A 20,849-nucleotide genomic window follows, 5' to 3' on the forward strand; every position below is an offset into this window, starting at 1 on the left:
CATAACACAGCGGCTTATGGGAAGTGACTTCAGCCGCTTCCATAGACACTGTGTTATCGAAAGCCATAGCCTAGTAATAATGAGGACGCGACCCAATAACACAATAATCGTACTTCCGGTTTTGGTTCTCAGTCGGTGTCAAATGGCAATCGGGCCCGAAAGTTCAACACTCTTGCAATCGCAATGGCTTAGACTGTGTGGTCTGTGCGGTGCAGTGTCTTTTGGGAGTTTTTGATACACAGTTTCGGTTTTGCTCATACTATCAATCATAGATGTTTCAGGAAATCACGACTGAATATGTTTGAATTCTGTGAATAGAGGGGAATCTGGGGAGATGTTGACTGGATTAAGAAGCCTCGGAGTGAGGTAAGTTCAAGTTTTATCGAAGTTCGAACATAAGACAAGTCATTGCTGCGCTTGCAACAAATTCGTGTATTTGCCAGAATGCATATGTACACGTGTGCAGTCATCCGTGTGTACTTTGTTGACGCATGATTAGACCTCTTGTGCTCTTTAACATGACAACATAAAATTCATAAAACTGCATGCTGAGTGGATTGATTGATTCTGAATTGAACATATCAAACAAAATTAGACGGCCTAATGAGTAATGTCATTGTCAATGAAAGTTTCGCGAATAGAATCTTTGTCAAAATTCTGGTCGTTATTCAGTTATTATTAAAGGGCATGAAGGGAATGTACAACATTTGCTTTTGCTGCAATTTTCAGAAATAAATGGGTTGGGAGGATTAGTATGTTATAGCAAATATTGTTAAAATGACTTGTTTCATGTTTTGGGCTTGTAGATGTTGGAAAAACCAAGAAAACCAATCATGTTCTTGTAGTCTGGTTCCCCGACCCCACTTAAGATGAAACAGAGCAATTTATAGACTTTTTTGGGAATTGTAAAGTCAGAGAATCAGTCTAGCAGGCTTGTACCCCTTCACAGGTGTGAAATCAATTGCAAAGAAAACAATGAATAACTAATTATGAAAAATTAGAAGCAGGTTTTGAAAAAAGGCAGTTTTGTTCCAACGCTGGTCGGCCGATCAGCGTTGGAAAAATACCATTTTTCTTGAGAATGATAGCACACCAGGAGCCACGATTTTACAGGATGCTTTAGACTGTTATTCCCTAACAATCCAGTAAGGTATTTCATGATAATTTGATCATTTTGTTTTGTGATGTTTGCAAATGTTGTATCTTCCCTTTAATGTTGTTACTTGTTTGGACACCTCTATTTTTTACAAGTTCCTTTCACAACTGACTTGTGCAGGCTAAAGCAGTCTTATTCCTTCAGATTATAATCATGTTTGTTTTAATTTTGAAATGCACTTTCAAAGAAAATGTAACTTTCCTACTTTTTATTCAGTCAGATCATGGAGGAAGGAACATTCCTCCATGGTCAGACTCAGAGACTTGAGACGTGCGAGTTGTAGTTCTCACAACATGCACGAAGCGGTATGGTATGCTTTGTGCTAGTGCTTGTCCCTGTCATGACACAATGAAAGCCTGATGCTGATTGGCTGATAAACAAAATTTTAAAATATTTTTTTTTTATCAGCAAATCAGCATTGAGCTTTCATTGTGTTCGCCACTGTCGCTGTCATTGAGTGTGTTTTCTGGTTGTCACCGTCTTCATGAAAGCCCAATGCTGATTGGCTGATAAAAAAAATAAAAAAGTCTTTTATTTTATCAGCCAATCAGCGTCGAGCTTCCATTGTGTTCAGTACTGTCGCAGTCTTGGTTTTTGAGCATGTTTCTGGTTGTCGTCTTTTACCTCATAACTTTCCTCATATACATGTATCAAAGCCCTGCCCTGTTTCCACAAAATTAAACCTGCTGATGTTCAAGAAGGTGTCAGTGCCAACTGATCAGATGTGTCTAGAAATATCAGAATGTCACTTTGAGTGTCATTTAGTCAGCTGTTTGGGTGGGTCTTAACCTTATATAGGAACAGGGTCCTAAAGATAACAATCACCAAAGTACAATGTATGTGTTAGGTGGGCACGGATGTCCGGGAATTTAGGCTAATCTACATGTAGCTGCAAGACCCATTTTCTTGAACCTCAATGGTTCTTGAGTCTGGAGTGCCAAATGATAATGCATGTCAACCAATGAAAACTGGTGAGCAAATGAAAAGATGTTTTCATCGGATGACGTCACTTCGCCCCAATCTATTTATTTAAATTAAGCCTACGCATTTTGTTTTGCCATTGACAAAGATTCTGCTGGAATTGAAATGTGTGAATCACGGACCATTTACACATAACAAAGAACACACATGACTGCTGAACATAATCGATGTAACCCTTGAAATCGTAATGCACTGCTTGCCCTAAAAAAAATTAGGCCTACATTATTAGTTATCCCGCGAGCGCAAGTGGAACACTGAATAATGTAGTGCGTCTGTGTCCCACATACCACGAGACCAAAGGCCGAGTGGTATGTGGGACACGTACGCACTACATTTTCCGTGTTCCACAAGCACGAGCGTGATAACGAATTGATCTTCAAGCAAACTTGACGCGTAGTAAAGTTGGACCATCACTTTACACGAACCTTTTAGCGGTTTAGCGCATGCAGCTGGAATGTCGCTCGCATCTTGGAACAGCGCAATACGCAGGGTGCGATATGGACCGTGCAGTACAGCCTCATATCACACTGTCGTTGCCATGGATCGACCAATCAAAATCAAGGATACAAGTTTGCTTGAAGATAAGATCTACTATTAAAGTCATGATCAGAAAAAAATTCAAATTCACAAACTTTACAGTCTCAGGTTTGTTTGGTACATGAGCCTGCATGGTTCTTCTAGTTTCTTGTTCCTATTTTTTTTATCTCTCGTAAGCATTTCTGTGGAGTACTGTACAGTCAAACATAGACCAACTTGTCCCCATGGTGAGAGTACTTGACATGCCCAACAAAGATTTTCTTACAAAAATGCTTGTGATATTTGTCTAAATACTTCTTGCACGTTTGTAATCACTAGATATGGGTTATGTCAATTGCAAGGTAAACATGTACATGTAGGTCTAACATTGTCTACGCAAATCTGTTATAACTTATACTGCACCCAAAAGGTCTAGTATTCTGCCAACAACAATGCTGTCTCAAGTACAGAGTTCGTGGCAGTTATGTTTATTTCAATTCAGCGGTACAATTATTTTAACAGAAAAGTTTTCTGCAACATAACACACTCCAAACACATTAAACTAATAATTTTAAAACAATATGGCTTGGATCAGAATTCAGGGAATGTCAATCTTTTCCTGAATTTGAAAACATCCATTGTAACTTTTAACTTGGGAAATATTCAAATAATCTGTTCTGACTGTTAGAAATTATGGGGTTTTTTTTCTAAAATTGTGCAGAGTTGGTAACTTTATCGTAGGCACAGGGTACGTGTGGGTTGGGAGTTTAAGTGTTTAATTACATGTAAGTGCACGCCCTTAACATTTATAAGCTCCTAAACTTGTCCATAGAGACCTGTAGGCCTACATGTTGGTTTGTTAGTGTAAGTACGTGGCAACCAATGGCATGAGTTCTATGTGAAGTATTTGCTTGTTCAGTTCGAGTTCGGTCTGTTGACACTGGTTGAAGACCGTGCAACATGTGGTGCGGCAGTGCAAATAAAATGCCGCTCACGAACATGTGGTATTTATCCACTCAACTAAACACATTGTGTACACATGTTGATGAGAATATGGGAAATTGATTAAAAAGGCTAACTCGTCTGCCAAAGCGGGGGGGAAATTAAAAAAAGACTTTGTGGCGTTTTACAGACAGGTGTTTTGAATTGCGCGTTATTGATTGGTGAATAAACTGCATGGCACCATGCTGACATGTCTGGCTAAAACGTCTGGTTGAATTTTAAAAACAATTTGGCATCATTTTTGTATAGAGGGGTGTATGTGTGGTTTATTTTGTGCAGCCACTTTTTGAATGCCAAGTTTCAAAGTTTGACGGTTTTGGAAAGTTTTACCTTTTACAAATACAGTCTCATTTCATTTTCATTTATTGTTTCGCAGGAAAAAAAATATATGTACACGTATACATGTATTAAAAACAAGTAACTACAACTAAGGTAAAAAGATGGACAAATAATTGAGATAGGAAAAAAATTGCACCCCTGCAGGATCACTAAAAAGTTAAGTTAATAAATATCGAGTAGTTCTCCAGGCACAATTTAACACAAACGGAGTAAAGCACTGCAAAAACAATGAATATCACCCCCACAAAAATCATCCTAATTCGTGAATTGCACTTTTATACAATCAAGGAATTTAAGTTCAAAACCAAGTAGACTAAACACTAAAAAAGTTATAACAAAACATATTACCCCCTCCCTGCATGTAACTACATACAAATTGCACAAAGAGTCAAAGTATTCATCAGAATAATGCTAGGGGTGTTCAAATTCAAAGCAAAATAAAACAGCGTGCGCTTCAATTCCAGATATCAGTAATGTTTCTGGGGTGGATAATGTTTGTGTCAGTCATTCTTTGGAATGTTGATTAAATTTAAATATGCCAAAATTTGAGCAACTTGTCTCTTAACCCTAACCCCGCTGAATCCAACAGGATCCAACTATGTCACATACCCGATGGAGCCTGTTGGATTGAGCAGTTAACCCTTGTGTACATTCCTCATGCAAAATGTTGGATTCAGCAGGCAACTGAACCGCATTATAACGCATTGTTGGACTCCGTTGGATTCAGCAGACAACTGAAAATGAGGCACAGTGGATTGAACAGGAAAGTCCGGTTGGACTCTGTTGGATTTAGCAGGGTAGTCCTGAGGAAGTACTAGCGGGTTAGGGTGTTAATATCTGACTGAAAAGGTACAATCTTTGTAGTCCTGTTACTTCCAAGGGAATGTTAATTTAATTATTAAAACAAAGTCATACTAATTTTGTAACAGGTGTTCAGGTGTTTCTAAAAATCACAGGTTGCTTAAGGCCGTATAATTTGCATTCTGCCAAATTTTTGAATGAAAATAAACTTTAAATTTTGACTTTTTAAAGATCTAGCACCCCCATTTGAAAATAAAATCACCAAATCGTTTTTTTTTACAAAAACAGCTGCTGGCAAAGTCTTCACGTTAATTATCTGCATCTCAGGCGTGACCAATTCTTTTGTTATTTGCATACAGTTAAATGACAGGTGTTGTTGAGCAAATAGTTGTCATCTATGTGAGCGATCTGTGTTTCGTTTTTTCATCCTTGTCTATTTATTAATTGACACGAGTGAGGCTTGGTGTCATTTTAACATCACCCATACAACTTCACCAGGTGTTGTTCCACACAAATTTTTGTTTGGTAAAATACTCTGAAATTTTGACTTGCGTGAATGTGTAAAATTTTCACCTGTAAATGTTCTGGTGAGTTGAGATGTTTTTCCTAAATTCTGTTCAGAAATGCACATAAGCTTTAAGGCTTTCTACATTGTGTAAATCTATGCTCACAGGAAATATCGTCATTAACCACTTCGCGCCGGGATTATTTTGATATTGACTGGTCCCAGGCGTGGGATTGTTTTTCACGAACCTCGATGCCAGACGGGTTCAGGCTGTCATCTGCGGGTAGCACATTCTGATATTTCAGGCCTCGCTCGCTGTGAGTGGGTCGCAGACAATATTTCCAGCCTCGCTTGTTGCGTGTTTATTCGTCATCCGTTCCAAATACTGCAAAACCTTTGCGTGTATGCATCTCATTCGATGTGAACTGGTTAATCTTATCACTAAGTTAATCTTTCTTCATTCAAGATTAAATTTTCCCTGGATTTTCCTACAGTCATGGTAAGAATCGGAGAGAAGTTCATTGTTTCTCCAGTTGATGTAGTTTAATTGTTATCAATATTTTATTTTTCTTTCAGATCCTGCCAGTTATCCTGGCTTGTGGGTTTCTCCCGTGATACACCTCTCCACAACAACTCACAAACAAGACGAGCACCGCCGATGAGCCGAAACTCAAGATCTAAAGTCATCTTGAGAAACTGAGCGCCAACATTATTGCCAACATGAAGATGGCCACGGAGACCCACCCAGCCCATTCCTCATATTTCTATCTGGTCATCCTGAATTTATACACCTTTGGCATTGAGTTGTGCTCCTCGGCATCCTTCAGTTATCTGCCTCCGTTGTTGTTGGAGACGGGCTTCTCCGAGACGATGATGAGTATCGTCATGGCGCTCGGACCGTTCTTTGCTCTTATAGTCTTGCCGTGCCTTGGAACGGCTAGTGATCAGTGTACGAGTAGGTACGGCCGTCGCAGACCGTTTATCCTAATCGTGACAATTTGTATCAGCATCTCACTAGTCTTGCTCCCAAATGGGATGGATCTGGGACTGAAGCTAGGCAACTTTCTCCCAGGAAGGTTCACCGGACTTGCCATCATCTCCTTCTCTGTCATCCTCCTTGATTTCGGCTCGCAGATCTCTCTCCTACCAGTCGAATTGATCATGTCCGATCAATGCAAATCCGAAGTCCAACTCAACAAAGCGTACTCTGTATTTAACTTCATGCTAAGTTTGGGATCTTGCTGCGGCTACGTGGTGCTATGTATAGATTGGAACAAGACAGATTTATTTGCTGTCCTTGGTGGAAAGGAACACATGATCTTTGCTATTCTACTTTTCCTTCTGCTCATATCGGCGTTACCCACGCTGCTGTTCGCCCACGATCCACCAGTAACAACTCGCGATCTTCAGCCTAAAATATCCACCCAAACACCTACAACTGGAAACCAAGCTCCAACGCATCCTAAACAGAACGGTAAAACAACTGGATCTGTTCCCACCAGCCTAAGTCTAAGTAACAACTCACCTCACCATGATCAGATCCCACCGATAGTTCTCTCAACTAACCCACCTTCCATCTCCATAAACGTTCCGACCGTAGTGACCCTCGGAATGCCCAACTCAGTCAGTCGGAGACACTTGATCGTACAGATCGCGTATCAGTTCATCAACATCCCCATAACGTGCGTGTGCACCTGTGTTTATTTCATTGTTCCCAAGTCCTACAAAACGTATCTCTCAGATACCGTCCATAGCTTAAGAACGATGCCGGCTGTCTTGCGTAAGCTGTGTATCGTCAATCTGCTGACGTGTATGGCAGTCATGGGCTTCAAGTTGTACTTCACTGATTACGTCGGTGAGGCGCTGTATCATGGCAATCCAGACTCGCCTCTGAATTCTCTTCCAAGACAGTCTTATGAAAACGGTAGGTACAGCTTCAATTTCTCTTTACATGTACCTGGTAGGAGTTTTAGTCAAATCAATCGCAAGTCAATGGCAAGTCAATCGTAAGTCAATCACAAGTCAGTCACAAGTCAATCACAACTCAATCACATGTCAAATCACAAGTCAATCACAAATCAATCACAGGTCAAATGCAAGTCAATCGGAAGTCAATCGCAAATCAAATCACAAGTCAAACGCAAGTCAATCACAAGTCAATCACAAATCAATCGCAAGTCAATGGCAAGTCAATCGCAAATCAATCACAAGTCAATCACAAGTCAGTCACAAGTCAATCACAAGTCGATCGCAAGTCAATGGCAAGTCAATCACAAGTCAAATCACAAGTCAATCACAAATCAATCGCAAGTCAATGGCAAGTCAATCACAAGTCAAATGCAACAAGTCAAATGCAAGTCAATCGCAAGTCAATCGCAAATCAATCACAAGTCAATCACAAGTAAGTATTGTAGTAAGCAGGAGGTCGTGGGTTCAAGTCCCATTGAGTAAGCTTGTGAATTTTTTCTCGCAAGCCCTCAAACAACACCGAGTATACACGTTGGCAAAGGGCAAAACCCAATATAAAAATTTACATCATCCTGATGCAAATTCAATCAAATTAAAAAAATATTTATACCAATCAGGATTGTGTCATGTTTGAAGTGGTGCCTTCTGCAATAATACAATTGTTTCACATTTTGAGATTGTTTGTTCTTTGCACTCCAGGTATCCGAATGGCCAGTCTGGGTCTCCTTCTTCAGAGCATCACCTCCGCCATGTTCTCCTTTGTTCTCAATCATCTCGTCATCTCCTACGGAACCATCTCAACGTTCCTCTTCGGCATGTTGAGTTTTGTCGTCATGACCGCACTCATGTTGGTAGTCGAGGATATCTCGTTGACATTAATCCTTGCTGCATTTACTGGGTTTGCGTCGGCTACAACCAACTCATTGCCTTTCACTTTGCTGTCTTCATACCACCAAAATCAAGAGGTTTGTTTTTGGATTCCTTTTCACAACCACATTTCAAGAAAACTGCTAATTGAATTTTACAGAGGCTCTTTCTGAAATCAACATATTTGTCTAGGCTATGGCTATGTACTGTAGCATCAATGTGAACCGTAGCTTTAGCCGCTAAACAACTGATTCTGACTTGGGCTTACCCAGTACAGTGTATTGTTAGTAATGAGCCATTCCAGTGTGAATGTCAGCGACAGAGCTTTTAAGAGTTTGATGAATAAATCTGACAATGTATTTTTCAAATCTTATGCATCCGTCATCTGGTAAAGGTCAAGGAGATTACTGGCTAGGAGTTTGGGATCATTTCTCTGAATCATTAATTAGATATCATGGTTAATTGGCTCTGTCACGAACATTGCGCTTCCACTCATTTGTATTTGGAATTGCCCAAATACATATTTCTAACCAAGCATTTGTCAATAGCGACCATGGTGCACGTATGTTCCTAGCCTACTGCCTGTGATAGTCACTTAATTCACTTAGGGGCTATACTTGCTGTACATGTGCAGTGTGAGGCATCCACTAGTCTTCGCATGTTGGCGACATTTTGCCAACATACTCTGGCGCTTCGGTGGCATAAAATGTCCTAAATGTCTATCATATGAGTTTTCCCAAAGTTATATCTCGTAAATATATACTCAAAATAAGTTTCCAATAAAACTCACCATATAATCAACCGGGCTGTATTTTTTTTAAAAGGAATATTCGTTGCTTTTTTTTTGCCATGAAAATTGACTGTGAATCATATTGCATAAGGAGCAAATCAATAATTGTGAATAGAAAAAAAATAGCTCCCTATTTATCACCTGGAAGGGAGCATTGACATTGCTGGCTTCACTTCTATAGGTCTCACTTATTCCTAAAAACTCAGATTTTTATAAAATAAATATCATAATCAACGAAAATCACTGCTTACGAAAAGACCACTGCGTCATTTGAATACGGAGCATCAATAGACCTATTGAAACAGAAATTAGAGTAAGAAAAGACTGATTATGTCATGCTGCATTTAAGCCTTATTAAGGGACAAAGGCTGATGGCGTCGAGAGATATACCTGGGCACAATAGACAAACTAAGTGGAAAGCACAAACATATGTGGGTGTACATGTAGTTGCTACATTGTAGCAAGCCTGAAGAAACATGTAGAGAGAGAAACATTAAGAAACGTTAAGTTGTAGAGGTGGGAGGAAAATCCCAGATAATAATGTGGGGGAAATCTGTAAAGTATGGTAGGGACTGAAAACCTAATTCACAGGCCGGCTTGAATGAGATTCAAACCCCGGTCACAGAGATTGAAGGCGTGGAAAGTAGTACCACCATTTCAGCCAATTTCTGAAATATTATCCTTGCATTGTTTCTTGTATTCCAAATCCGACACACCACTTTTTACACTTGGATTCAACCGAATATGCAAACTTTGAATTGAAGTTAAAAAAAAGTAAAAATATTATGTATGCATCGATGTATTTATTGGAGGCAGCTGACTAGATGATATTTGAGCGGCTTTAAAATGCAAATTTTGGCTACTCTTTCTCACACAAACTCTCAAATCATGCATGTGAAGTGACTGCTCGCCAAAAAAAAAAAATGTGGCATTTGGCAAGCAATAAAATGGTTTAACTTGTATGAAGAAAATTAAATCATCAACGTTTTCATCATCCCCTCCAGACAACTTACAGTTTTCAAATATTCTCTTTGGTGAAATGTTATTCAGATATCTGGTGATCGAATATTTGGATATCCGGTTAATCAGCACAGCCCTATTTTTGTTTTCCTTTTTTCAGAAGTACTACAGCGACACAGAGATACAAGATTCCCGGCAGCGTGGTATTGGCGTCGATATGGCCCTGCTAGACAGCGCCTACGTCCTGTCTGAAGTCCTGTCTTCCTTCCTGTTTGGTATTGCAGTGGAGATAACGGGCACCACGCTATCTTACATGTTCTGCTGTTGTGTGTGCGGTCTGCTGGGTTGCTACTACGTCCTACAGTTGAAATGTTGATTGGTTATAAAGTATCAACCTGTCAATACTGTGACAGAATCTACATGTGTTAAGTGATGTGTTGTAATTTGCATATGACCTCATGATGACCTATGATATACCATAGAGCTATATTAAATTACTAGAGCGCTTACTCTTCATTTTTGTGCGCGGAGAAGCTTTGAAGCCGTCCTGGGCGCAGACATTTTGAATTTATGTGCGTGTTTGTAGAACACTAACAAAATAGATGGATTGAATTTTAAAGGCGTACTCTAAATGCAACGCGCAAGTAGAATATACGCAAACAACTTAGGCGCGTCATGACGGTTCAAAAATCGTCACGGCGGAAAGCATCTGCAGTGGAGGGACGCGCAAACGTTGCGATGTTTGCCTAAAGCAAAATGACATGCTCTTTTGCTGATCGTGTGTTTCGGTTTTGGGCGTATCGGCTTCGATGACGCACCGGTATGGAATACAAACGCAGATATGCAAATAGACGTACAAAATATGTACACAGTTTCTATTTCTCCATAGGTTTGTGTACAAACATGGATGCGCCCATCAGGCATCACTTTGTACATGAGTTAGCGCTCTAGTAATTAATATAGCTCTATGGATATAGCATACATAGGTTTGTCATTTTGTGGTTTATTGAGGTCAAAGGTACCATTGTATGCTTCAAGCGACCTTACTAATTTGCATATGACCTCAAGGTGACCTTGAATTTGCATATGACTTCAAGGTCGTCTTCTGTCATATTTTGCATAGTTTTCAACCCTCTACCCACATTTTAATGTTTGCATGTCATTTTTTAGTGATAAGTGGAGAATACTTTGAACCTCATAGTAAACCCCGAGTCATTTGCATAATAATAAAATATCAATACTGTTTAGCAGAAAATAAGGTTGAAATTAGTGTCCCCCCCCTTGTCAAAATTGGACAAAACAAGGTCAAAAAACTGCAATAATGTACTTTCTTGGAGTGGACCGAGTTTCCCAAGGTATTAAGAAATAAAACATCATGCAAATAATGAATGTTTATGATTGCAATGGTAAGAATAATTTCATGAGATGACAGATGGAATAGAATGGAACATCAAATAATTCAATAATTCTTTCCATTGCACGAATGTGAAACATTCGTTATTTGCTTTATACCCCACCTGAAGAAATCCGAGCCATCTGATTGGTCAGAGGCGCCAAAGTGTGACCGTGCCATGGAATTTATTTTTAGCGTGGAATAGAACTTCTGTTTTGCCATTCGGCCGCGCCAAGCATTAGGACGCATAATTCAATGACATGTGATCAACGAGCTGCCAATCAGGTGACAGGGATTTATTCAGGGCTTGTTTACTTAGTATTAGAAACGTGGTACTTATATTTTGGAATTCTATTTTTGTTCAAAGTTTTGTCATTTTTGTTCTTACATCCCACAGATTCTTTTGTTCGTGTTTTATATTTTCTGCCAATTTTGTAGATTATTTTTGCTAGTTTGAAATATATTTAGATATACACTGTATAGTCATAATGTAAATGGCCATATAATTTAAGTGTAAATAAAGCAGTTTTAAATATAGACAACTCAAAAAGTCTGTAATATAAAAATATACTTACATGTAGCTTATATTTTTTAAAGAATTTTATGGCAGATTTTAGGAGCAGGGTGAAGTGGAGGTTAATGTGCCCTCGTAGGTTTTAAGCCTGACTACCTGAATCCCACAGAATCTAACACTGCACGAATAGGGCTCCCTCAATGACGGCCATCTCTGTAGGAGAACTGCAACTGCGTATTTTACGCAATCAAGCACGCATTGCGCAGTGTTGAAAATATTCCAAACACGTGCACTTGTTGCTCGAAATGTGCTCGAAAAACGATGCAGCCGATGCGCGTTATGCAAGTTGACGCTCAAAATGCCGATGCACGTGGATGGTCTGTAGGAAATGACGTCATTTGAACGAGACCTATTGTCAGAGAACCAGTCACTGTCAATATACATTACATTGCCGTTTGGCTGGTACCCTATGTTTGCTAATTAAAAGATGGAAAACGTCGGTGAAGGGCAAAACCTAATTTGATATATATGCTAAGCTAATAATTTATGGGCTTAGTAAGTTTCTGTTCATAGCAGCTGCATTATAGTATTTTTTGGCAAGGTATTATTATTATTAGTGTTTTAAAGGTATATAGGATCATTTGTGTATACCCCAAAAGTAACCTACCAAATTATAATCAAAAAAGGTACTTGGAGTAAAGAACGTACTTATTATATCAAAATTATTCCATCTGGTTTGCTGTCATTTAGAAGAAATTAAGGAATGTAGGTGATTCCAACAACCAATTGACTGATTTTTGGGGGAAATATAGAGTGCTATTGACAAAATCGTGTTTCGTGATCAAAAGGGTGTGCATGGTTTTTCGGTGCTTTTTCGAAAGGTGTAATATCCACTGAGCTGAAACTTCAACTGGTTAGGTTTTGAACATTCTGCTTTGGATTTTGAGTGGTGTTATTAATGGTAACGAAAAGATTCTATATGCCTTTAAGGAATTGTCTGAAATGAAATTATCGGATTGCTGCAGAGGGATTGGAACCCTAGACCATGGAACTCGGGAAAAGTTTGGTCAGTTCTGCACTGTCACACTGCCAATGTATAGTTAAAAATGTTCAAGACTAAACCAGTCTAACAGAGAGACGCAACTCGTTCTGCTAAGGTGTGCTTAATTACAACAAACGTACTCAGTTTATCTACCAACAACTCGGCACTTTTTTTTGGTGAGTTTTGTACTTGGGTTTAATATACTTAAGATGTTTTTGTTTAAAGTGCGATTTAAATGTGGACAACAATTGGAGCAAATTTTTGTGACATTTAAATCACATTTTACTTTGGTTTGAACTTACAAAGAATCATAAAACAAAAATTGGATGTAAATTTGAATCATGATGTGAGGCTGAAATGAGGATTGTAATGATGACATTAATGATAGGATTTTTTTTTTAGTAATGCAGCGGGATTTATTACAAAAAAAGTAATTTTTGTCCTGGATTAATCAAAAAAAAGTTAAATTTATAAAGCATGAAAAATTGGGACGGCTTATTTTATCATGGATCATGGAATTTTAAGTCAAATTTTAAAGATATTCCTAAACTACAGCATCTTCGTGGTATATGGTGAAAACGGCGCTGAAAATAAAACCTTAATTAAGAAATGGCGATGGTTTAAAGAAAATGGTCAATAACCAGTTTGTCCACACGCTTGCCTCATCGACTTGCATGTGGACAAACTGGTGTTGTGACCATTTTCTGTAAATGGCCGCCATTTCTTAATTGAGGCTTTATTCTCAACGATGTTTTCACCATATAACACCAAGATCTTGTAGAGTAGGTATATGGTGAAAACGGCGCTGAAAATAAAGCCTAAATTATGACATGGTGATGGTTAAAAAAAAAGGTCAAACACAAGTTTGTCCACACGCAAGTCCATGAGATAATTATGGTCAACACAATACAGTGGCACTATGCGCACAAAAGAACTGCAAATGTATGCCAAAGACTGCATAGACCAACGTGTACCGATCTATGAAACGTGCATGACTTCCATAGACGTATGTGGACAAACCACTTTGTGACCATTTTACAGTAAATGGCCGCTTTTTCTTAACTTGAGCTTTATTTTCAACACTGTTTTTCACCATAATATTACCAAGATCTTGTAGCATAGGAATATTTTAAAACAATTTCAACATGTCTCGCCAATTTTGAGAAATGTGCGTCCGAAAAAGCGTAAAGGTTTCTAGGGCCACCCTGTATTGTTTGAGAATGCTTCACAACTGAAATTTGCTTAGCCAAAAAAACCACCGCTAATCAATCAAAACTTGCTAAGCTAAATCAAGGCATGGTCAAGTTTATACTTATGATAATGGATGAATCATTACATAGCTGAAATAAGTCTGGTTCGTCTGAACATTGAACTATAGCTGCATGGTCTGAAGTAGGGTCAGGGAACCCGACTACAAGAACAGTATTTGTTATCTTGGCTTTTCACAAAACGGGTCAGTGTAACAATATTTGCCATATTAACCCCTAGATCCATCCATTTCTGAAAATTACAGCAAAAAGCAAATGTTGTATGTTACTTTTAAACAAACAGCAATTCAGTCTATACATTTAAGAGATCTTCTTGTTTGGCTTTTAAGGTTTTTCTTTTTAAGTTTATGGGTTTTTTTGTTTCATTATACAAATATATTTATATATACAAATATATTATATTGTTTATTCCTTATCTAAAAACTTCTCTTGACTTGCCTGGTTTTCAGCTTTCACCTTTTAACCATTTTATTTGTATTATTTTTTCTTCACAAATCCAATTTTATTTTGTTTTGGTTGCATTTATGAATATTTCGCATTCACAATTTGCATTGTACAATTCTCACCTGCCATTGGTCAGTCTTTATGCAAATGAGCAAGTTGGCTTTGACGTCACATCTGAGTGACTTTTGCCCCACCGCAAATGTGACGCCCTCAGAGTGTTTTAACTTGAAAAAAAAACAAAGGTTTTTACGTGTCTTTAACAGTATTTAACTTTCAAGATTAATTTTCTTTTTGTGTTTTCAGATGAAATGGCGTTTTTAGGTGACCTTCTTTTCTTTTCAGTTTTGGCTAAGTTTGAAGTGAAGAATGGATTCATTAAAAAGTCGATGGATGTGTGAAATCAGATTTATGAATGAATTTTTTCAATGTGACTTATCCGGTATATAATCCCATGCAATGTAATTGTTTTTAATGCAGTTCTTGAAAATACACCTTTGTGTCCCATTTAACCTGATTTTCAATTTTCGTTTTGTCATTTTCAAGGGTATTTTGGAGCCTTTTTGGTTTGTATGCTATTGCGAATTTCCATATACAAGAGCAAAATTGTGATGTAATTTCAGGCACAAACTTCTGTTACAGCTGTTTCAGCAGAAAAAGTTACAAGAATTTTGGATATTTTGCTGTTCTAAATTTTCTTTTCTTTAGTGATTTGTTTTGTCAGTATATGGCAGGTAGCCAATGAGCAATCTTTTCTCACAAATGTTTTCAATGAGCAGATTTTTAGGTTCACATTTGAACAGAAAACCCCTAAACTGAACAGTGTCTTCCTGGAATGACATCACAGCAACAGCGCCCACAGTTGTCCGGAAAAGCATGGAATATTTTAAATGTTTAAAGAAAAGCACTTGTTAAAGGGAAGATACAACATTTGCAAACATTACAAAACGAAATGATCAAATTATCACAAAATACCTTACTGTATTGTTAGGGATTGACAGTCTAAAGCATCCTGTAAAATCGTGGCTCTTGGTGTGCTGACATTTTCGAGAACAATGGTATTTTTCCAACGCTGGTCGGCCGACCAGCGTTGGAGAAAACTGGCTTTTTTTCAAAACTGCTCCTAATTTTTCATAATTAGTTATTCCGTGTTTTCTTTGCAATTGATTACACAACTGTGAAGGGGTACAAGCCTACTAGACTGACTCTCTGATCTTACAATTCCCCAAAGTCTATAAATTCTCCGTTTCATTTTAAGTAAGGTCAGGGAACCAGACTACAAGAACATGAATGGTTTTCTTGCTTTTTCCAACATCTACAAGCCCAAAACGTGAAACAAGTCATTTTAACAATATTTGCTATAACATACTAATCCTCCAAATCCATTTATTTCTGAAAATTGCAGCAAAAGCAAATGTTGTACATTCCCTTTAATCCACAAACAGCCCCGCCCCCTCCCTAACAGGAGTCAAAACATAGTTATCTGGAGCAGCGCCCTCTATCATAACACTGGTGGAGAGTTGCAAAGGTTCCGATGACTGTTCTGTGTATCGAATTTTTCACGAAGTCTTGCACAACTTGACCATCGATTTTGAATAGCGCCATCTACAGACACAAAATGTACAATTGAAATTGTTCTATTTTTAATCGGTAACACTCGACAGTCGACATAGATAACAAAAAATGAAATTGATCGATTTTCAGTATTAATTCGGAGAGAAACTTGAAATTTGGACTAGTCACCCCGCACCACAATGACCTGGGCCTTCTGTTCGACTTACTTCATGAAGCAAAGAAGTCGATTTATGATTTTTTTTTCCAGTTTTATTTTGTTTTGTGTGAAATAGTTAGATCCTCTGGCCTTATAATTCACAGCATGGGGTGGCATACATTTTCTGTGTTGAATTTATCACAAACCCCTAAGGGCTGAAATAAGCATGACGATGTCTTCCCGAATTTGTCAAAATAAGAGAAGAATTCTCCCCCGCAGTTGATGTGGATTTACAGCCCATCAAATGGAATTAATTTAGGAATAAACAGGTTGTTTAGGAGAAGTTATTTCTCAACTATTTTTTCGTCTGTCAAATTTGTCAAATACGCCATGGCATAGTCCATCAATACCTAATTTGTACATTTTGGAATGAATTGAGGCACTGCTGTAAATTGTTTTTCTACTTGGAATGTTGGTTTGGCCTGAGATAAGTTTTGATTTGCGAGAGACGACGTTTGAACCGAAAAACTATTACCATCGCTGATTATCACCGAGCAGAACAAATTCAAATTGTCCAACCAATAGCAAATCAATGACGTCATAGGTTCTTGAGATAGTGGCAGGGAATGTCTCATGGATGATTTGTTTTGACACGTGACTCGTCATGATACCAATAAACTTAAGAATTCCATACGGAGGCGAATTCCTCATATTTCTTTGCTCCCAGACCGATGATGCTGGCCAATTATTTTGTCAACGATCGCATTTTGAAAGTCCCTTTATATTATGCGATTAATCGCTTTCTTGTAGTTTAAAGCTTGACGTCCAATTAGTTGGCGGTCAATGGACGTATATTTCCCCTAATTAAAAAAACCGTTTCAATCAATTATCACCATTTTTTTCTTGGGAGTAACATTTCTGGACTTTAGTCTTAATTATTTCATCATCACCTTACTGTTGCCCACCTTACCGTTCAACAGTCAACCGGATTTCCTTCATCAACAGGTGGTATTACAGGTGCCACGTAGGCTAATAATACTTGAAGAAGCTTGCGTGTGTGTTTTTTTTAGAAACCCTTTCATCATGCAAGTTTTTTTTTAATTACTTGAGCTTGCTGCTCTTGTCTGGGATCCGGTCATTGAGGTTAATAGATCGGTTCGAACATTTCCTGAATTTTTCTGACATTATTACTTGCGTAAATCGACTCAATAGGCTATATATCATGTTACGCATCGAAGGCTTGCATTATTATGAAGACATGGATTTCGGTATATCAAACTTATGATTTGAACTCGAGTTCTTAGTCTCTAAAATTTCAACGACCGAGCATACACCCATTGCCGTGAGTGGGAAAAGGTATGGAATCATGTGCTTTTCATGAATTTTGTTCGTTTCATAACACAACTCAAACTTCAAAGAAGAACGTTCAAACCTAATTTGTTGAATTTCAGCTCAGTGGTTTATACTTTTCGAGAAAACAGTGAAAAACCATGCACTGTCCCTTACTTGGCCTTTAAAGGCTATACCAAAAGCTTTGGTTATAACTCTCTTTACTTTCAGAAATATTTGATCGTTGGAAATCACCTACATTTCTTGATTTCTTCTAAATGACAGCAAGCCAGACGGAATAATTTCACGGGGTGTTTAGTACCAGTACGATCTTCGGCAGTTTACTTTTGGGATAAATGCAAATGATCCTATTTATGCCTTTAATGTGGCACACTTGTATAATCAGCTCAGCCATGTCACGTCAACGTATCGTGCGAAGGAATGATATGTACCACACGTCATGGATGCCGAACTCATCCAGTTCAATCTGCGGTAACCGCACTTGTTTGCATTTCGATTCTCCGTGTTCGATACAAACAACATTAACTTCCTGACCAGCTAATCGATCCCTGTCCAGCGACTGTGGAGTATAAATAGACATAACCCAGAATGGGTTCCGTCGGTTCGTGGGAATCGAAAGAAACCACGGCAATTGGCTGCAATCTCGGGGACCTGGGGAGCATTTCAATTGCCTCAATCACGAATCTCGGAAGAAGAGTTTCTGGGAAGAATCGATTCTCCTCGTCCGAAAGTGGAGACGGATAATCAAAAATATCCAGTGCCATGTATTTTCTCCCTGGTTGTCGAGTTCAAGAATTCATTAAAGGCACGTAGGAACTTTAGTAACTACCCGGAACCAGACCTTTACCGATTTAATGTGAAGGTAAGGATGGTATCAAATACCCTGTGACAATATTCCGCCTGAAATTGTATCGTTCGAATGAAAACAATCACTGAAGGTAGTTTGAAAAAAGTGTTTCCGCGGGCATGCTTTTTTACACGCGTTACCAACGGAATTATGTCACGCGACACCAAAAATGCGTTTTCTCAAAATGTATAGTAAAGACAGTGAACTCAAACGTCCACACATTTGTTGTTTTTCGCCCTACGCTTCAAGATTTTGAGCAGCTTTGTGGCTTCAAATTAAAGACTATTATCCTACGACACGTACACTGTAGTTCGCAAGTATATGACTCAGGAAACCTGCGGATAGATGACAATGATGAAATAAAGTCATGGAAGAGGGTGGATGTATACCTTTTTTTGTTAGAAAACTCATCGAATCAGGCTGGGACTGAATCAACCTAACTGTCGGCCTGGTGGGATTCGAACCCGGTGCATTATGACAATTTTACCCTATGAAATCTGAACTCTTTTACCATATTATATTGTATTCTAACCCTCACACGTGACCTGCCACTGTCCCTATTGACCTATCGCGTTAGAATCGCGTTAGAATCGCGTCAACGCAGCTTGTGAAATATTGTCCAATTACATGAAATACAAATGCACGCAGAACGCGCAACATCTGAGACAAACACAATTTAGCGTACATAAATCCATTTCTGTTTTCTAAGGGGCGTGGCTAATCGCAAACGGCGATAGGTCAATATCTTCACTCAGGCATGCGCAATACATCCAAGGAGCCCGTATTTCATGGAGTCCAAAATGTACATTAAACCGAGTCAAAGAGGTGATAATCGAGGAACTGTCTTATTATTATTCAAGGTTAATAACAACTAGGACAGCAGTCATGTGATCTTAATTGTTTCTTGGTTGCGTTCTCGCATAAGATTGGCTGAAAGTTTCTTCAAGCAGTATTCAAATTCTGTAGAAAAAAAATTACTGCTTTTATGTGTACATTAAAATTTTTTTTGACCTATGGTTCATAAGAGGTGCATCTATTTATGTAGGTCTGTTCTGTTTTTGAATGCGTGTGTTTGGGAATGCAATCTAGAATCTAACGGAAGTATCTTGTACTTGTTCATAATCGCGTCACTTTGTCCTAATCTCGTTGAAGAGGAAGACTTAATCTCGTCAAGTGTGGATTAAAATATTTTGTCCGGGAAACATTTGACTTTCACCGCGTCTGGCCGACTTGCCATACCGGCGGAAGGGACTAAAACACAGGTAGCCACGTGCGCTGCGCACGGTCCTGAAGGTTCTTGACCGGGTTCGGCCAATCTAATCGCCATTCTAAGCGTATTCGAGGAGATGATAAGGCATTACGGTGCATGAAATATCTCTCAAATCTGTTCAAGACCGTTTTGGCATGTAGTGTATGGGAATAATGAAAAATCGCCCCAGGGATGGGGAAAGGCTAAAATAAACATCTATATATCTTAAATTTTACTTTCTCATCAATAAGTATTTTACAACAAAACGGTAATGTAGTTTAGGTACCAGTCCAGTCGGGTTTTATTGTTATTTTTCCCTTCTTCTGAAGAATTACTTTAGCAAAGATATCTTTTTAATCTGATAACCCTTTAAACCCCCCCCCCCCCCAAAAAAAAATGTAGCCTACACTTTCTCTTATTTCAATTGTGAATAACTTACAAATTAAACATTTCTTGTTACCGTGAGAAAAAAAACCAAACAATCATTTGCTGCCCGATGAGGTCGTGTGCATGGTATCCTGACGTCATTTTGTAAAAGGTGTCAGGCTATCTATTATATTGTGATTGATAATGTCCACTATCTCGTGACGTCACACCGTGGTCCTGGTACGAACTTGTACAAAGAGTTCAACGTCGTCGTCATCCGTGTGTATTATAGGAACTCTTATCTTTGACCGGACTCTTGTGTCGCAATTATTTGGGAATTCCCTTGAAGAAACCGCCACTAGAGTTCCGTTTTCGGTTTCTGGAACTTCTCTTGAAAAAGATGGGATTTAGTGGTGGGGGAATTATACTTCCGTGTGGCGATATCAGAACAAGGGGGTAACATTCCTGAGATGCTGCTACATATCCAAATTTACTCTCGGAAATTCTTGGAAGTTTTTCGGCCAGCGAGTTTCTCTTTGCTTCGGGCGTTGACCTCTCTGTACCAGTTCGTACCCGGATCACAGTATGACGTCACAATACAGTGGACATTATCACTCACACTTCTGAAACTCGTCCCCATCAGGGTGTCGAGCAGTACGCGCCCACCACTACCTGCTCTCTCACCCTGGTATTGGATCATTTGCATGTGCGAAATTTTTGAACACCTATACAAATGAGGAATAGTCTGGTGCCTACCTGTGCGTTACATTTGCGTTTGTTTTT

General features: G+C 38.7%; 1 protein-coding gene across 1 annotated transcript; it reads left to right on the plus strand.

Moving 5' to 3' along the window:
- Window positions 1-159: 159 nt before the first annotated feature.
- On the plus strand, window positions 160-10,446 carry LOC119724591 (solute carrier family 45 member 3-like). Its single transcript, XM_038195704.1, has 4 exons — window positions 160-366; window positions 5,877-7,224; window positions 7,968-8,233; window positions 10,046-10,446. The coding sequence occupies exons 2-4, from the start codon at window positions 6,021-6,023 to the stop codon at window positions 10,259-10,261; spliced, it is 1,686 nt and encodes a 561-aa protein (XP_038051632.1). The 5' UTR covers window positions 160-366; window positions 5,877-6,020; the 3' UTR covers window positions 10,262-10,446.
- The last annotated feature ends 10,403 nt before the right edge of the window (window positions 10,447-20,849 follow it).

The sequence above is a fragment of the Patiria miniata genome, unplaced genomic scaffold (genome assembly GCF_015706575.1).
Source record: "Patiria miniata isolate m_02_andy unplaced genomic scaffold, ASM1570657v1 HiC_scaffold_1, whole genome shotgun sequence".
In the NCBI taxonomy this organism is placed as follows: domain Eukaryota; kingdom Metazoa; phylum Echinodermata; class Asteroidea; order Valvatida; family Asterinidae; genus Patiria; species Patiria miniata.

What these genes read in the sequence shown, in the direction of transcription:
- LOC119724591 (XM_038195704.1), top strand. Translation starts at nt 6,021, where the DNA reads ATGAAGATGGCCACGGAGACCCACCCAGCCCATTCCTCATATTTCTAT. An exon ending in AAGACAGTCTTATGAAAACG is followed by an intron (nt 7,225 to 7,967) that starts GTAGGTACAGCT and finishes TTTGCACTCCAG; the next exon opens with GTATCCGAATGGCCAGTCTG. An exon ending in CATACCACCAAAATCAAGAG is followed by an intron (nt 8,234 to 10,045) that starts GTTTGTTTTTGG and finishes TCCTTTTTTCAG; the next exon opens with AAGTACTACAGCGACACAGA.